This window comes from Candida albicans, chromosome 4 (genome assembly GCF_000182965.3).
Source record: "Candida albicans SC5314 chromosome 4, complete sequence".
Taxonomy (NCBI): domain Eukaryota; kingdom Fungi; phylum Ascomycota; class Pichiomycetes; order Serinales; family Debaryomycetaceae; genus Candida; species Candida albicans.
Window position 1 is genome coordinate 1,046,458 of NC_032092.1, and position 17,046 is coordinate 1,063,503.

At 33.2% G+C, this 17,046-nt stretch overlaps 10 protein-coding genes across 10 annotated transcripts, besides 1 other annotated feature; 5 read left to right on the plus strand and 5 right to left on the minus strand. All coding sequences in view use genetic code 12, as the record gives it.

The window, feature by feature from the left end:
* Nucleotides 1-1,835: 1,835 nt before the first annotated feature.
* CAALFM_C404860WA (uncharacterized protein) lies at nucleotides 1,836-3,011 on the plus strand (the record flags this gene model as incomplete). Its single annotated transcript, XM_712105.2, has 1 exon — nucleotides 1,836-3,011. The coding sequence occupies one exon, from the start codon at nucleotides 1,836-1,838 to the stop codon at nucleotides 3,009-3,011; it is 1,176 nt and encodes a 391-aa protein (XP_717198.2).
* A 317-nt stretch (nucleotides 3,012-3,328) lies between these two features.
* CAALFM_C404870CA (uncharacterized protein) lies at nucleotides 3,329-5,686 on the minus strand (the record flags this gene model as incomplete). Its single annotated transcript, XM_712104.2, has 1 exon — nucleotides 3,329-5,686. One exon carries the CDS (start codon nucleotides 5,684-5,686, stop codon nucleotides 3,329-3,331), a length of 2,358 nt encoding a protein of 785 aa, XP_717197.2.
* Nucleotides 5,687-6,463: 777 nt separating this feature from the next.
* Nucleotides 6,464-7,411, plus strand: FGR10 (Fgr10p; the record flags this gene model as incomplete). Its single annotated transcript, XM_712103.2, has 1 exon — nucleotides 6,464-7,411. The coding sequence occupies one exon, from the start codon at nucleotides 6,464-6,466 to the stop codon at nucleotides 7,409-7,411; it is 948 nt and encodes a 315-aa protein (XP_717196.2).
* Nucleotides 7,412-7,593: 182 nt separating this feature from the next.
* On the minus strand, nucleotides 7,594-8,061 carry RPL24A (60S ribosomal protein eL24; the record flags this gene model as incomplete). The annotated part of the gene is made up of 1 exon (XM_712101.2): nucleotides 7,594-8,061. One exon carries the CDS (start codon nucleotides 8,059-8,061, stop codon nucleotides 7,594-7,596), a length of 468 nt encoding a protein of 155 aa, XP_717194.1.
* Nucleotides 8,062-8,883: 822 nt separating this feature from the next.
* On the plus strand, nucleotides 8,884-9,385 carry RPL30 (60S ribosomal protein eL30; the record flags this gene model as incomplete). The annotated part of the gene is made up of 2 exons (XM_019475384.1): nucleotides 8,884-8,886; nucleotides 9,068-9,385. 2 exons carry the CDS (start codon nucleotides 8,884-8,886, stop codon nucleotides 9,383-9,385), a joined length of 321 nt encoding a protein of 106 aa, XP_019330929.1.
* A 135-nt stretch (nucleotides 9,386-9,520) lies between these two features.
* Nucleotides 9,521-10,264, minus strand: SPC34 (Spc34p; the record flags this gene model as incomplete). Its single annotated transcript, XM_712100.2, has 1 exon — nucleotides 9,521-10,264. One exon carries the CDS (start codon nucleotides 10,262-10,264, stop codon nucleotides 9,521-9,523), a length of 744 nt encoding a protein of 247 aa, XP_717193.2.
* A 271-nt stretch (nucleotides 10,265-10,535) lies between these two features.
* CAALFM_C404920WA (chromatin DNA-binding HSP70/DnaK family ATPase) lies at nucleotides 10,536-11,654 on the plus strand (the record flags this gene model as incomplete). Its single annotated transcript, XM_712099.1, has 1 exon — nucleotides 10,536-11,654. The coding sequence occupies one exon, from the start codon at nucleotides 10,536-10,538 to the stop codon at nucleotides 11,652-11,654; it is 1,119 nt and encodes a 372-aa protein (XP_717192.1).
* A 183-nt stretch (nucleotides 11,655-11,837) lies between these two features.
* On the minus strand, nucleotides 11,838-12,674 carry CAALFM_C404930CA (U2-type spliceosomal complex subunit; the record flags this gene model as incomplete). The annotated part of the gene is made up of 1 exon (XM_712097.1): nucleotides 11,838-12,674. One exon carries the CDS (start codon nucleotides 12,672-12,674, stop codon nucleotides 11,838-11,840), a length of 837 nt encoding a protein of 278 aa, XP_717190.1.
* Nucleotides 12,675-13,991: 1,317 nt separating this feature from the next.
* Nucleotides 13,992-14,438, plus strand: CAALFM_C404950WA (uncharacterized protein; the record flags this gene model as incomplete). The annotated part of the gene is made up of 1 exon (XM_712095.2): nucleotides 13,992-14,438. One exon carries the CDS (start codon nucleotides 13,992-13,994, stop codon nucleotides 14,436-14,438), a length of 447 nt encoding a protein of 148 aa, XP_717188.2.
* Nucleotides 14,431-14,947: a long terminal repeat ((lambda-4a) Long terminal repeat (LTR) associated with the transposon Tca14; about 512 bp long, 4 copies per genome).
* A 1,220-nt stretch (nucleotides 14,948-16,167) lies between these two features.
* Nucleotides 16,168-16,431, minus strand: CAALFM_C404970CA (uncharacterized protein; the record flags this gene model as incomplete). The annotated part of the gene is made up of 1 exon (XM_019475385.1): nucleotides 16,168-16,431. One exon carries the CDS (start codon nucleotides 16,429-16,431, stop codon nucleotides 16,168-16,170), a length of 264 nt encoding a protein of 87 aa, XP_019330930.1.
* Between the last annotated feature and the right edge of the window lie 615 nt (nucleotides 16,432-17,046).

Here is a 17,046-nt window from a genome sequence, read left to right on the forward strand (position 1 = left end):
TGTAAATTGTTCAAATATTATCGATGATCACTTTTAATACACCAAGAAATGTTAGTTTGTTCGTGCTTGGTGGAGGTTGGTGTTAAAAATCCAAGGTGTTCCTAAGATGTTGATTGGTTAGTGTGGTGTGGTGTGGATAGTTTGTGTATGCATATTATGTGTGTATTGTATATGACGAATATGCATTAACATAAATCAGATAGAAGAGCGTAATTACAAGAAAAAAAAAACACCGTGCATATACACATATACACAGAAGTAACAAAGATAACCAAAAAAAGAATTGCGATTGAAATAGGCTATTCGATTAATAATAAGGAATCAACCACAATATTGGTTAGAAAAAGAAGTTAGACAAAGGCAAATTGGTAAAAAAAAGAAGAAGGATAAAAAACGAACAATAGAATAAAAATAGCATACACCGAAAACTCAAAAAAAAGGTTAGGCAATACGAAATTCTAGAGGTGATTAACATTCTAAAAGATCTACAGTTCTTATTGTTTAAATTTAAAACTGCTCTTTCAATCGTCTTTCGTCATTTTTTCACCACCACCACGACAACAACCGCCGTTAGGTCTCTTTGAAGAAAAACAATAGACAATAAACAAACAAAAAATGCCTAGCAAACACCAAGATGGAAGAAACGACTTTAAACACACCTCGAGACAACTGCTAGAAAGATTTGATTGAGACTTTAAGTTAAACTATATCGTTCGATGCAGAAAAAATGTTACTTACTATGAAAGAAGGGGAACAAGCACCTGAATCTTGAAGAGATGAAATTCCAATTCCAATCAGAATGTGGAATCTTCATCAATGCTTGCTATCGAATTATAGTTCTAATTTATTATGACACGATTGAAGAACTAAACGAAATACCCTTTAGTACCTTTAAATTATTACAACTACCTTAAATTGGAAATTATTTTCATTGTAATTTAGTCTGTGCGTTTTTTCTTGAAGAAGAAGAAAAAATTAGAGAGAGTACAAACTAACTTTACCAATTAGGAAACTATCTTACCTATTAGATTTATAAGTTAATGAAAGTATTTCAAAATTTCATGCATTAAAGATTAATTTATGTATATGGGTGTTATCTCTGTCTCTCTGTGTGTATGTTGTGTGTGTATTCTTGAATTATTCACCTTAATAAGTTTTACCATTATCCTCACCACCACCACAACTGTTACTATTGGAATTATTATTAACTTAATTGCAAGTATTGTTTTCCCGGTTTTTCTTTGAGAATGTGTATACGCATCTTCATTATAAATATACACAATTGAAGAGAGAAAAAAGTGGCTTTTGTCACTTTTCTATTGTTAATGTATATGCACATAAACTAAACAATCATCTGAAATTTAACAAAGCACAACTAAAAAAAGAAAAAAATGGGATTAATTAGCAATTCTCTTTTATTTTTACCCAACAACATCATCATGTAAGTTTTCGTGCTTAGTCTATTTTCTTCATTTTTAAGTAAATGTTGTTTGTTTCTATAATTAAGATTGTTATTGTTTTAGTTGGATGATAGGGAGGGATGAGGGAAATAGGGAGGAGTAGTAGTAAGTTGCTTTATTTGGAAACTCTTTTTACATACTAGTTTAGGTATTAATTATAATAACGAATACATTATATATATATCACCCTTTCCTTCCTTCCTTCCAAACCCTTTATCAAACTTTTGACTAAATCCCTCTCTCTTTTTTTTATTACTTATTTTATTATAGCTCAGATTTTCATTATCGCTATAACTTATTCAATTGATACTCCCATATAGAAGCTCAATCAAAATGTTCTTCAAAAAAAGGTCAAAAAATTGTCAACAATCTCCAATGACACCAACTCCAGTAACTATTAAAAAGTCAAAAGGTGCAAGAGATTTCTTTCTTAAATTAGCTTCACCTTTAAATTATAAACCTCAACAACTGGAAATCGATCAAACTCCAATAACACCAATTTCTCAAGTATTCCAAACTCTAGAGTTATCAGATATCAAACCACCACCAGCTCCAGCTCAATACAATTTAACTGCCGATGATATACCACAACTAATACTGACTCCAAGAATATCACTGTTAATGCATCCTAAAATATTGGAATTTGAAATAGACTCATTTGAACAAACATCAACCCCAATAAGAGGTGAAACTAGGAAAAGAAGAAATGCTTATGAGTCTGAATCTATAAAACACAGAAGTGATGATTCAGTGGATTCTATATTTGATAATGCTTATAACTCAGATGTTGAGGACTTGGGTTATTACTTGAAGCAAGTGTCTGGATCTATATCCAGACCGGGTTCATTTTCTGACAAGGAAAGTTCAATCTTTTTAACCCAGGCGGATATTGAGATATTCACTAAACACGACATATCAAACCCTAAACCTCCATCCGATACATTTATGGAAAGCTTTTTGGATGTTTATGAAGACCAAATTAATGAACATACCACCAATCAACAACAACTAGTCGACCTAGAAGAGCTTCAATCAGAAGAAGAAGATAACTTGTCTTTAAACAACCAAGCTGGTCTTGAAATAAATGATGAGATTTACCAATTAGAATTAATGCTAATTAAAGAAAAACACAATTATATGATGAAAAAACAACAACGACAAATTAAACATTTACAAAAATTATTAAATTATCAAAGTCAAATAAACCAGCAATTGGTCAATCAAATGTTAGTCAACAACAATAACAATAATAATTATAATAACAACAGCGACAACAGTGACAAATTATTGCCACCATTTTCAATGACTTATCCACATAAAAAACCAAACACCAATATTGATATCGATCTTTACATTGATGATAATAAATCTACTGTATCATCAGCTGATTCAATAATGAGTAGGAATCTTGACATTCATAATCACAATTATCAACATATTCACAATAATGGTGATGATGATGGTAATAATACTGTGGAAACCAGAAATTGCTCAAGTACACCCAGTTTAAGAAGTCATCTTTTAAACGATTATTGCAAAATTAATTGTTAATATGACTTTACAAAAACAAAATACAATGATTAATTTAAAAATATTTTTTAGAATGTTGAACCCCATTTATTCATATAAATTTATATTTTCGGTTTAATTATTGCTTATTTTTCATTCTTTTCGTTAATTTTTATTCGTTTACTTTTTTTTTTTTAGAATACAATATAGTTCTAAGTAATACCCACATTATTATTATTAATATTAATACATAATACACAATATTCGTATATATTTTATTTCAAAACTCCTAATTACAATATTAAACTTTTAAAATGATCGATAAAATTGCGCTCAATACAATTTCTCTTTCAGTACTACTATTGTTGAAGTTCTTTAATTTCAGTTTCATCTGCAACCAACCCCATAACAACCAAATACATATTCAAGTTGTTCAACAAGTTTTGTTTCTTGTACAAGTTAGCCATATCGGTGTTAGCAATGGCTTTAGCTCGATTCATTACTCCGAAAATTTCATCACGTACTTCATCAACAATAATTCTTTGATGACTCAATTTACCACCTAACGACAATGTGGCTAAAAATTGCCATATATAATTTTCTCCAGAAGAACCATCATCAACATCTTCAGGGTTAGGTGGGAAAATTGCTGCAATTCTTGATTCTAATGATGTAAACAATTCATCATAACACGAGGACCATTCCGATAAATCAGTTGCTGATATTGACCCTTCACCAATGATCAATTCTGCACGTGATAACAATGTTGTCAATATCGATAACCCAATTTTAGTAGTAGATACAAATGAAACATTATTGTGTTCAATCAAAATAACTAATAACCCAATGATTTCATTAAATTTGAAATCCAACACTGCATTCATTAACACTTTTGAAAATGTCAAAGTATAGGCTTCTACCAATTTGACAATATTTTCTGGTACTTTTTTGTTAGGATATGTAGTGTATGACCCATTCTTGATCACCAACAAATTTTCTAAATTAGACATGATTAATGTTACAATAGTTAATATTTGTTCTCTGGTTAAAAACTTGAAAAGACGAAGCAAAATCTTCAACATCTTGTTATAGTTCAAACATTGAATGAATGGATTGACTTCACTTTCTTCATCACCAGATGATGAAGATTGCTCCAATACTTTCAATGATTCCCATAATTTACCAGTATCAACATCAGCTCTAGTTCTTGATTCACTTTCAACATTCATTAATTCGCCAATAATATTTTCTAATATACTCAAAATGTCTTTTTTGCTATAATGCTTAACCCCCTCTTTCTTGCCACCAACTTGATTTTCTTGCTTTTGTCTCTCAGCAGCTTTACTGATAATTTCCAATTGTTGTCTTGGTTTTTTACCACTACCAAAAGAAATCTTACCAAGAGCTCCCTCTTTGGCATATTGAGTCAACTTCGGTCTTTCTTTAGCAACAGTAACTGCTTTTTGAACTTGTTGTTGCATTCTTTGTAAAGCAACATCGGCTCTCTTATAACGACCCCCCAATCTATGACCACTATGGTCCAAGTATGCTTGAGCAATAGAATTGTTTTGTTGAGTAGATTGTTGAACACCATTAATTGTTTTTGGATGGATAACTTTGAAAACTTGAGCGTAGAAATCTTCGTTATAAGGATCCTCAGTAACAATTTGAGATAATTGGAATCTAGTCACAAAATCTTTATCTTTAGGATTCATGATTCCTGAATATTTCATGATTCGAGAGACTTTTTCTTGTCTTCTAGCAGCTTTTTCTTGCTGCTCCGGTGTGAGTTCTTGCAGAGGCTCACGATGGTGACCATGCTGATAATGCTGACTATGATTATGATGATGGTGATAGTGTTGCTGCTGTTGTTGTTGTTGTGGAGCGCTTTGTTGATGCGATTGTGCCTCTTTTGATCCTAAAACTGGGAAATTAGACAAATCCACTTTCTGGGCTTTCTTGGAAGCTGGAGAACGAACAGGAGCTTCTGTAGTTTCTTTATCTACAGTACCAGTAGCCTGTGGTGGTGGTTGCTGAGGCTGTTGCTGTGGTGGTGGTTGCTGCTGTTGCTGCTGTTGTTGCTGTTGCTGTTGCTGTTGAGGAGGTGGAAATTGACCTTGTTGCATAGGTGGCATTTGCTGTGGAATCATACCTGGATAAGGATACTGAGGAGGCATGAATCCTGGCGCCATCATGTAACCAAATTGTGGAGGTGGAGGCATCATTCCTGGAACACCATAAGGTTGAGGAGGAAATTGTTGTTGAGGCACCTGTTGTGGTGGTTGCTGAGAATGATCAATTGCAGTTAATTGGGCCTCAATTTCCTCTAAAGACAAAATTTTCTTCTCAGGTTGACCGCCTGCTGGTTTGTCTTCAGTGGAATCAGCATGATTTTTACTTGGTGCATTGGACGATCCCCATAATTCTTGCATAAACTCATCATCATTTACTGGGACGGTTGCTGCCTGGGCATAACTAATAGTTTGAGCAGGAGGGGCTGAAGCCTTTGCGTGGGTCTCGGATTGCTGAGAATCTCCTTGACCAAAATCAAAATCCTTTCTAATATCACTGGTACTAGTTCCAAATGTTTCTTGATTGAATGCATCATCTTCTTCCAATTCACCTAACCCATCATAAGTATTTTCAAAGTCGTAAGCATCATCTTTTTTATTGGCTCCTTGAGGAGGAGCTGCTGGATCAAACCCAAAAAATGACATTCTATTGAATTATTAAGTGACTTCGACTCTGACAATTTCAAGATTGACTCTATTCCTTTTTTCTTTATATCCTTTTTTTTGTCGACGAACAATTTTTTTTCTCTTCTTTTTGCTTTGGTGGTTTGGAGCGGACTCACATATATTGGCATACTTACACTACTCATATACAAAGTGTGTTACTTTGTCTTTTTTGCAACTTAGAATGATTGACAATGGACAACAATGAGCGAGTACTTGAGTGGTGATTGAGTAAGTAGCTTCTTTGATGGTTGTAGCAAAGAAGAAAAAGTAGTGGGTATAATGGGGGATCGAGCTGAGTTTGGACCAATCAAAACCCTACAAACTTGTCTATCAAATCTTGTAAAGAACTTTCCCTTCCTTAGTTAAGATGACTGTGATTTAGATTACACTTGTATACTCAAGTCACTAAAGTGGATACAATTTCAATGACACTCGATGGAGGTGTTTTTGTCATCTATTGTTGAAGCAACTGTCACAGACATACGTTTTTGTCAGACAAAACAGAAAACATGTCGTTGCTGTTCATAGAAAGCATCAAATTGGCTTATAAGAAAAACTTGTCAAAGACTACATACTTATAAACAATAACACCAATAGCTTTCTAACGTTTTGCTAACTTACTCTATGGTGTTGATAAAATGGTTTTGGAAACAGTTTTGAACCAATTCTCGCAGCTTCTGGTATGTACTCCATTTTTTTTTTGTATAACTACTTTTCTACATCAGTTTCCAACGGCATACACATGTATGGTTTTCCATGAAAGATATTTTAGTTATTCACATTGGAGCAGGTAAACATGATCCCAATAAGCTGAAAAAGTACAAAACACTACTACGAAATGCATTATCAAAGACATCAATAGTAGAAGCAAGTGATGTGATTGAATCATCCCCACTAACTAATACAGGCTATGGATCATCATTAAATCTATTGGGCAAAGTAGAATGCGATGCAAGCTTTATAACTAATGACAAGATAGGTGCAGTTGTTAATATGTCCTGTAAGAATCCTACCAAGGAGTTGTTTCGTGTGTTTCAATATCTCGATACATTGTATGAATCAGACGAAACCGACTTAACATCGCCAGTGATGTTGACTTATCCACTATTGAAAAACTTGGTCCCACATATAGTGGATGACGATTTAGTATCGGAAAAATCAAGGAAATTATATGACATGTACAAAGACAAGATTTTCCAAGGTGATTATTCAAAACATTGTGCCATACCCCATGAGATTTCTGATACTATTGGCATCACTCATATATCTGACAACGAGACGACAATTGTAACATCATCAGGAGGGAATTTTTTCAAACTACCTGGTAGGATAGGATGTGCTGGTGTTATTGGAGCAGCTATAGCCCGAAAGAAGCTTGATGATTGCGAAATCTGCTGTATGTGTTCTGGCAATGGGGAACAAATTATCAAAAGTAAGTTGGCATGGGAGATAGCCAATAATATTTACAATGTTGCTGGTGATGAGTATGGTAAATATCTTGAAAGAAAAGTATATGAATTGAACCCCAAGTTTTACGTTGGCTTTATCATTATTCTAAACTACCAATCACGGGTCCAGCTACTATATGGACACACCACACCAACATTCTACTTTGGCTTCCGGTCACCAAACCAAACAAGGATCATTCTAAGTAGTTCAGATAAAATGGGACACTTTACATTTGGAGAGTACAGTCTCCATTAAAGTTGAGTTTCCATAATTAATAATACGTTGTACATCTATATATAAAAGTAAAATACACATATACAACCATGAATAAACCACTCTCTAAATGTACACAGAAGTTGTTTTGGCTTTATTTATTTTTAAATTTCTTTATGTCATTAGTTCAAGTTTCCCTTATCCGTATTTACAATCAATTAAATTTAACGGGAGGTAGCTTTAACTTTTTGGAAAGAACCTTTAGCTTGTTGTTTAGAAACAACAGAAGCACCAGAAGCAACAGCCTTAGCCTTTTCAGCTTTTCTGGCAGCTTTAGCAGCTTTTTTAGCTTCTTTGTCTTTAGCTAATTTAGAGTCTCTAGCAGCTTTTCTGTCAGATGGTTTTTGACTTCTTCTTTCTTTGATCAATTCCAAAGAAGCACCGACAATAGCTCTTTGGTGCTTGACGGTCTTTCTGGTTCTCTTTTTAGCAGCTTCTTCAGAAATACCTTTTTTGTGGTGTCTTCTGTACAAAACAGTCCAAGAAATTCTTCTTGGGTTCTTTCTTTGTTGGAATAAAGAAGCAGATTTTGAGGATTGGAATCTAAAAATTTTAGAGTCACCTCTGACAAATAAAGTACCTCTACCTGGGTAGATTTTAGAACCTGAAAAGGAGTCAACTTCAATCTTCATTTTTCACTATAAATAAAAAAAATGTTAGTATTTCAGACCATAAATTGATGTAGAGGTAGGTAACTATAGATTTTTTGACATAATGAACAAGACATAATGAACAAAACATAACGTAGCAGTTTGTAATTCTCTCTCATTATTTTATATGTAAATGATTCCCCATGTCTTTGTTGATTTTCGATGCTAACTAAATTGACATTTCCAATTCGACGGTTAGATGGGTGGTTGATTTTTTTAAGGGTGTTTTCAATATAAATCACTATCTTATAACATTATACATTCTGGTCTTCCATTCATTTATCATTAAATACATAGTTATCCCCATTTGTAGCTTTATTTATATGGTATGTCACATACATATTAATTGGTTGGTTATCTTAAGAAGCTTAATATTGAACGAAAATGATTTTTCATTTAATTTTGTTTTTTTTCCTACTGCTGGTGCGTGTGTGTGTACATTGAGCAAAAACAGGTGTACCTACAATGTGTGTGAGCCAAAAAAAAGCTTAGTATGAGAACAAGACAGAGGAAAAAAAGCGACAACTTCCATTCTAAATGCTAACATAATCCTGCATATATCACAAAACCTAGCCCTAACCCTAACTACTCGCACGTGATACCATAACAACGGTAAATATTTTTTAGTCGTGCTGGAATGCACAACAAACGATTTTTTTTCTTTCCAAACCTCTTTCTCACTCAGTGTGGTTTAGGCTTCGCATAGAAACAAAAAAATTTTCACACACTAGATTTCAATTATACTTGGTATTTCCTTCTTTCTTTCACTACACCAAGACCGGAGTAATTAATTAATATACAGAGATGGTCAGTATAATTTTCATAAATTCGTGATATTACCTTTGATTGATGGATACATCGTCTCATTGAAAGTGCTTTTTTTCCGTGAGAAGAGGGACATAGATGTATGTGGAACATATCAAAAGTAGAAGCATGATACAAGTCTCAACAAGGATTGTCTTACTAACAATTTTTCCATTCAAAATAGGCCCCAAAATCTAACAAGAACCAAGAAAACATCAACTCAAAATTAGCTTTGACTATCAAGTCAGGTAAATACACCTTGGGTTACAAATCAGTTGTCAAATCTTTGAGAACTGGTAAAGCTAAATTGGTTATCATTGCTGCTAACACCCCAGTCTTGAGAAAATCAGAATTGGAATATTACGCTATGTTGTCCAAGACCCCAGTCTACTACTTCCAAGGTGGTAACAACGAATTGGGGACCGTTTGTGGTAAATTATTCAGAGTTGGTACTTTGTCCATTTTGGATGCTGGTGACTCCGATATCCTTTCTTCTATCTAAGAAGCTTGATTGGTATAGTTAAGAATTATATAATAATAATAGTATTTAATCAATTAATGTACATAATTTAAAAGGATACAAACTATGCGATATACACTTGTATTGACCACGATCTAAAAACATAACAGCATTTTCTTAATACCCTCTTTGATTGAATTGCAACTCTAGTTGTTCTATCTCTTCTTCCTCTCTCCGTATGGCCTCATCAATATCTATTTGTGCATCGGAACCATCGCTATCAAACGATGCTGAAGGTTTAACTTTAGGACTGTAGCTAACATTATAATTATCTTCAAGAAACGCCTTCAGCTCTTTTATCTCTTCTTCTAAGCTCTCTATATCTCTTTGTAGTTTCCTGTAATTATCTTCATATGTATTCAATTTATTTATTAACGTTGGGTAATCATCAATCAAGTTTGGATATTTTGATAGTACTTGAGATATTTGATAGAATGTTTCTTTGAAATCCTCTGAAATTGGTAAATTTATAAAAGGTCTCGAATAAGCATTTCTGGGACCTAATTTGGGGAATTTTACTACTGGATTTCTTCCATCTTCTTCTTCTGAATCTTCATCTTCGGGTTTGTCACTAATTATACCTTCAAGGGTATATAAGATTTTACCATCGACTCTTTCGGGTTTACTATCCATAGATGCAGATTCCACAATTGCGCTTACTAATTTACTTGGTCCCTTATTGGTTTTTGGTTTGACAATCTTATATAGTAAGCTTTCATCATGGGTGGGATCCTTCAATAATGTTGTTATAGCTGGTGCATTCACAATCGAGTTTGTGAACATTTGTGCATCGTCAAAATTCGTCGACTGAATCGATCTGAATGATTGTTGTAACTTTTCAAGAGGATCTGAAACTGTCATAACTGGTCTGGGTTTTATCTGATGTGGCAAATAGTATAAATGTAAGTAGTGATGGTACAGAAAATAAAGGTTTGTTTACATTTTGTTTAACTCGCGGTTGGCGATATGTGAACACCAAATTGTGTAAGTCGCTGCGATGTCCTACTATTTTTCCAATAGTCTGTGTTGCGAGTCGTCGAGTCGTGATGAACGGACTAATAATTTTTTTCTCTTTTAAAGAAGAAACCACTAAATTTCATTCCCAGACAGCAGATTACCTTACTATACCATTATGGTCGTTGATTTGGACAAGTATCTTAAACCAGGAAAAGACCATTACTTGGCTCTTGGATTGGAAGGGTCGGCAAACAAACTTGGTGTGGGAGTAATCAAACACAACAAGGGCCCATTATCATCAACAAACCGTGCAGAAGTATTATCAAACATCAGAGATACTTATATAACCCCACCAGGGGAAGGGTTTCTACCACGAGATACAGCAAGACACCATAGAAACTGGGTGGTAAGAATCATCAAGCAGGCATTAGCCACAGCAAAAATTGCAGGAAAAGATATAGATGTAATTTGTTTTACTCAAGGTCCAGGAATGGGTGCACCACTACAGAGTGTAGTCATTGCAGCAAGGACTTTGGCACAGTTATGGAATATCCCAATTGTCGGTGTTAATCATTGTGTTGGTCACATTGAAATGGGCAGAGAAATCACTGGTGCAGAAAACCCTGTGGTGTTATACGTTAGTGGAGGGAACACACAAGTCATTGCGTACTCGAAACAAAGGTATCGTATATTCGGTGAAACTCTTGACATAGCAATTGGAAATTGTTTGGATAGGTTTGCACGTACATTAAAAATCCCTAACGAGCCAGCACCTGGTTATAACATAGAACAAATGGCCAAGAAGGGGAAACATTTGGTTCCCTTGCCATACACAGTCAAAGGGATGGATTTATCCATGTCAGGTATATTGGCAGCCATAGATAGCATAGCCAAAGAAATGTTTGGCAAACAACAAAAAAAGCTCATTGATGAAGAGTCTGGCGAGCCTATAACCGCAGAGGATTTATGTTTTTCTTTACAGGAGACTTTATTTAGTATGTTGGTGGAGATTACTGAACGAGCTTTAGCCCATGTTGATAGTAACCAAGTTTTAATTGTTGGAGGTGTAGGGTCCAACCAGAGATTACAAGAAATGATGAAGCTAATGATCCAGGATCGTAAAAACGGACAAATATATGCCACTGACGAACGTTTTTGCATCGACAATGGTATTATGATTGCACATGCCGGTTTGTTGAGCTATAGAACTGGTCAAACTAACCAATTGAACAACACCGTTTGTACCCAAAGGTTTAGAACAGATGAAGTGTTTGTTAAATGGAGAGACGATTAATACATATATTATATTATAGATTATTGAATGCTCAGAATTTTGATAAGAAAAGGGATTTCTAAGTTGCACATCGATCCTCGACGTAGAGGTGAGTATCAAACCTTTATTTCGTTAAAATGGTGATCGTACATTAAAATAAAATTCTTTGAAAAGGCAAGATTTACATTATCTGTTGTACTCTTGTCAGATACGGGAATTGACACTTTTCAAATAATCTCTCAAAATTTGGTTAACTTTATCATTATTAGTAAAGTCTGAGTTTCCTGTGTCTGCTTTCTTGCATTCTCTAAGTAAACTAGCCAACTTTCTCACATCAGTGCCGTCCCATTTTCTTGCTGATTCGCTATAGTTGTGACGTAAAGCTTGGTTGCAACCATCTATTGTAGCAAAATCAATATACGCATAAGCATATCTATTATCATGTCCATTCATTGTTACTTTTGTAACCTCACCGAAAATCAGCATGATTTTGGATAGAACATTTTCATCAATTAGAGTTTCAAGCTCCTTTTTGAATTTGTATTTTAAGCTCACTGTCGTATTGGCATACGTCAGGCTAACTGACACATTATTATTCAACGGTATATCATATATCGTAGTACATGTTTTCTTTTCATTAAATAATTTCTGTTCCTGGATTCTTCTTTTTTTCAATCCTTCTTGTTTCATTGATTCGATATCGGGATGTCGATGCTTTTGTCTTTTCAGTTCTGACGCTATTAGTTCATCTTGAAATCTTCTTGTTAAATCATCTAGTTTAGCACGATTCTCTAGTTTTGTCAACTTTATTTGACAAAGTTCGTCATATTTCGACTTTAATGAAGTATCACTAAGTATTTCATAACTTTTCAAAATCAAATTAAATTTTGTTTCATCACCATCGTACTTGTCAGGATGAAATAGTAAGGCTTTTTGTCGATAGGCTCGACGAATATCCTGAGGAGTACTGTCACTTGAAACCCCTAATACAGCATACAAGTCAATATCATCATTTATAATCTGGGCTATGGTTTGGTCCATTGTGGTGATAATTACATGGTACGCTGGGTCTAGGTTTAGGGGCTGTTTTTTTTTTTCCACAAACGCACGTGTAGGGACAATTAAAGTTAAAGTTAAAGTTGAAAAAGTCTTACAAAAAAATATTAACTAACCCTCCAAACAAAAAAATAAACTACACCCCACCCCACCTCCCAATATGCAAATAATAATAGACAAAACAGTAGTATTGCTCTTCGATTGACGATATGGACTATAAATAGTTGTTGGCATTTCCCCAACTTTTTCATTTTTCAAAGAAATTTTTCTATTATTATCATAATTTGAACTACCATTTGGTTTGGTGATTATATTTTAATTTATCCATTATCCGTTTTCTTTCTCTTGATAATTAAATTGTATTGATATCAAATGGGGAGGAAAAGAAAAAATTCAAATGTGAATGGTTTAATAAAAAGCTCATTACGAATAAATCGTATTTTAGAAAAGAAGGGTGTAATCATTAACCATTCAACTGGCACAGTTACCAAGAATGGAGTGCCTTATAATTATTGGCATGGAAGTTCAAAAATACAACCACCAAAGAATTGGAATGAACCAACTAAAGGGATATTGACTTTACCAGAAGAGATCATTGGTATAATTCTTGATCACGTCAATCAAATAGATATTGTTCATTTTGCCTTGACTCATAGATCATTTCGTGAAATATGCAAAAGAAAATTGATGGAAAACATTCATGTTGATTCTTCCTTTTTGGTTCTCAAAAATTTCTATATTCCAGTATGTATTAATTATACATTTGTCAATCTGAACTCGTTTAAGAAGTTAATTCGTGGAAATGATTCAAATCTTAGATATATCAAAAATATATTTTTCGAAGAACTTAATTCTAAAATATTTTTAATTATGAAAAGTGAACGAATTAAACAATTGAAGTGTTCAATCAATTTTGGAGAATTAAATATTAGTGACTATGATTATGAAAGTGTTCCATGGTTATCTGAGTACCAACTTGAAACCAAACCAACAAAACTAATTTTATCTGATGGCATGAATCTTGAATTAAGAAATTGTCCGCTAAACACAATCAAAGAGTTGAACTTGTATTGTTTGGACTCTACCAAGACACAAACAAGGCTCTCTTTTATCGAACTGATGCCCAATTTAGAAAAACTCATACTAATTAATCCCCCCAATTTTCAATTACCAGAGCCAGTGGATATTTTGGATTTACAATTTAACTATGATTTTGATAGAAGAGCCGATATCTTTTGTAATTTCAATATAAACAAAATCAAAAAATTACGTATAGTATATGAATTCTCAGAGTCATTTGACATGCATGCAATGCTTGATGTTGTTGAAAAATTCACCTCTCTCGAGAGTTTAAACGTAAATTTTGATGAGTTAGGTTTGGTATCGTTTGTTGAGAATTTAAAGGAAAACACATTAAAAGAAATTGGTGTTCCTGAGTCATTAGATTCATTTAAAACCATTTATCCAGCGTTGTTACATCACAGGGATTCAATAAAAGTTATTTTTGAGAACCAAGATTATTTTCATGCAAATTTTGTTGAGTGGAAAATTGCTACTGAACCTAATTTTGATGTTGATTTGGATCTTGATTTGAATCTTGATGAATTTCCAAAATTAGAGTATGTTGTCAGGAATGGAAACATCATATTTGTAGATAGGAATGAACCATATCCTGAATTTGTCTCTGTTGAATATCATCATCCAAGGAAAGGTTATTTTGAATCTCATCCAGGGTGGGAATTTTTCTGATAAATATGGTGTGATAAATAATGTAAGACTACATTGCACTGTGGAAATATAATACAGAGATAAAAGATATTATAATATGGGACTAAACTGAATATAATGAATTAATATCATAATCTGCTTTACACGTGACATAGAATATGTATATAGGAAGATACTTAACTAACGGGTGTATTAATCCCAGCACTTGTGATCAAGTGCCGAGGATTAGTCATAATGTGAAGAGTGTGTTAGAAAGAGGAAGGCGGACTATAAATATGCCAGAATCCCCTTTAGAGACTAGCAACTAACAAAATAGATAAACTTGCTCAACTTAAGCAACTAATCGACTTACTGACTAAATTAATATACTCAGTATAGGATATCACCTTAATATTCTATACTATACATCTCCATCACGTTATTACAAACTACACATGTTGTAACATCGTACTCTATTACAAGTAATGACTTGCTAATATTTATTAAACAATATTCACTACTGAAGCTGCTGAGAGCGATATCCAGTAATAGGAATCATAGATATAGCACAAGTTAAAATGCAATATCTATTAAAACTTTTAGTACTAGGTATCATGCTAGTACTAAATAATACATTACAACTTAATTTAAATGTATTTATAATAATGTACTTGTAACTATGAATCCATTCTTCAGATTTCAAATATTTATTTTGATATACCAGAGAATTTCAGTTAGGGTTGCGAGTAGGTCTCAAATATGTAGCTAAACAGATTAGTCTTAAATTCACTCTAGAAAACAATTGCTGTCATTTTTACATCCAAAGGCAAACGAAAAGTTTCTAAACAGGGACCACACCAATCAAGCATCCAAATATAGTTTCCTTTGATTACAAGTGGTAGCATCCTTTTTGTAGGAAATATTCAGCAACAAAACATTGTTGCAACTGAACACTGTAGAATATCATGTTCGAATCGTCATTGAAGTGTAAAGACAGTGGAAAATATCAGTAAGAATTTAGACCTCTAATAGTACCACTTTTAGATAGTCTTTTCTTTTCTAGGATTATCAAAAAAAGAAAAAAAAGAAATATAACCTAACCGAAGTCAAGATCTACATTCTTACATAAGTCAGACCTACAAGGTTTGGATCTTGTGGTTATCAGTTAAAGAATATTATTCTTCAAATAGTGTTAAGTAGTGCTAATTAAATCTCTTAATCAATAGGTGACAAACCCTTGTTGTTAACACAAAAGACACATCAACATATGCTGAAGGTTAAAGACCCTATATTACATCATTACAATTTTTTTTTTACAGTTGCTACAACAATCATCATGAATTTATACGTATATTTATAAAACAATGCTTTAATAAGTTAAAGTGTGGAAAAAGGATTTCGTTCAATTCTAGTAGTTATCTCAATTGGAGTATCATTTTTGGAAGTATATCATATAGTTGATGTAGATCGTATTTGTAATATCAAACATCAAAACAAAGATATTTCAGATTTCAATATACAAATTATAATGACCAACCAACAAATCTATGAATGGTTAAAAAGAATAAAAATAACAACAAAGAAAGGATAAAATTGTGAATAGATAAATAAATGAAAAAAACTTAAGGAAATAAATGACTAAACAATAAACAAAAACCCCTTTCCCAATTCAAACTTTTGATTTTTAAAAATAAATGATTTAGTTATTCTCTTTTATTTTTTTATTTTTTTGGCTTTTTATTATGTCCCAACACATCTTATCTCCAACTTCTTAAGCTTTAACAGTTCTTAATCCATGGTTGGATCTAAAGATAGCATCACCTTCAGCATATCCTCTACCTAAACCAAATCCAACACCCAACCATACTGGGAATGCTCTTCTTTTAAAAAATAAAATTGATGCTAACACACCACCACCGAAACCTAATCCAGTTTTGATCAATGTGTTTGATAAAACAACATCCCATTTGTCGTTCAATAAGTTTTGGGAAGCAGTGGAAGGCACGAGTTCTTGTGGTTTAATTTCTGTAGACATGACTAGTAATTTTTCTAAAAGGTTGGTTAGTTAGTATTTGGAATTAATCAGTACAATTAGCAAGCATAGCTTTCTCTCTTGATAATTAGAGATACCACTTTCTAATTGGAAATGGTAACAAAGCAGAAAAAACCAAGATTCCCTATGCTTTCATATCGTAGTATATAATTGACTTGACATACTATTTTTTTGGGGAGGTACTTCTTTCTATATCTGTATTGGACTAATCTTCAATCAAAGTTCTCTGGGAAATATTTCACATTGAAACTTTTTTCTGCAACTTTGGTTGGTTCAAAATTTGGACAATTTTTTTGTTGTTTTCCATTTGGCTCTCTTTCTTAGTAGTGGTCGTGTCAATTGTACCAAATATCTAATTAATTAGTATTAAGCCAAACATGAATTGTAATATTACTTTACATTGACGAATATAGGTGTAGTGAAGTATTTTCAAGTAAGTATAGCTTGATTGGCCATCAACCGAATCGAGCAATTGTTTTATTTTGTTTATGCTGGAGAATATATTTCTAGAACTAAAATCGTAGACCCCTTGAAATTCTTTTACACTGATTTTTTTCCCAATTTCATCTGAAATAAATTAGTCCAATAACAATACTC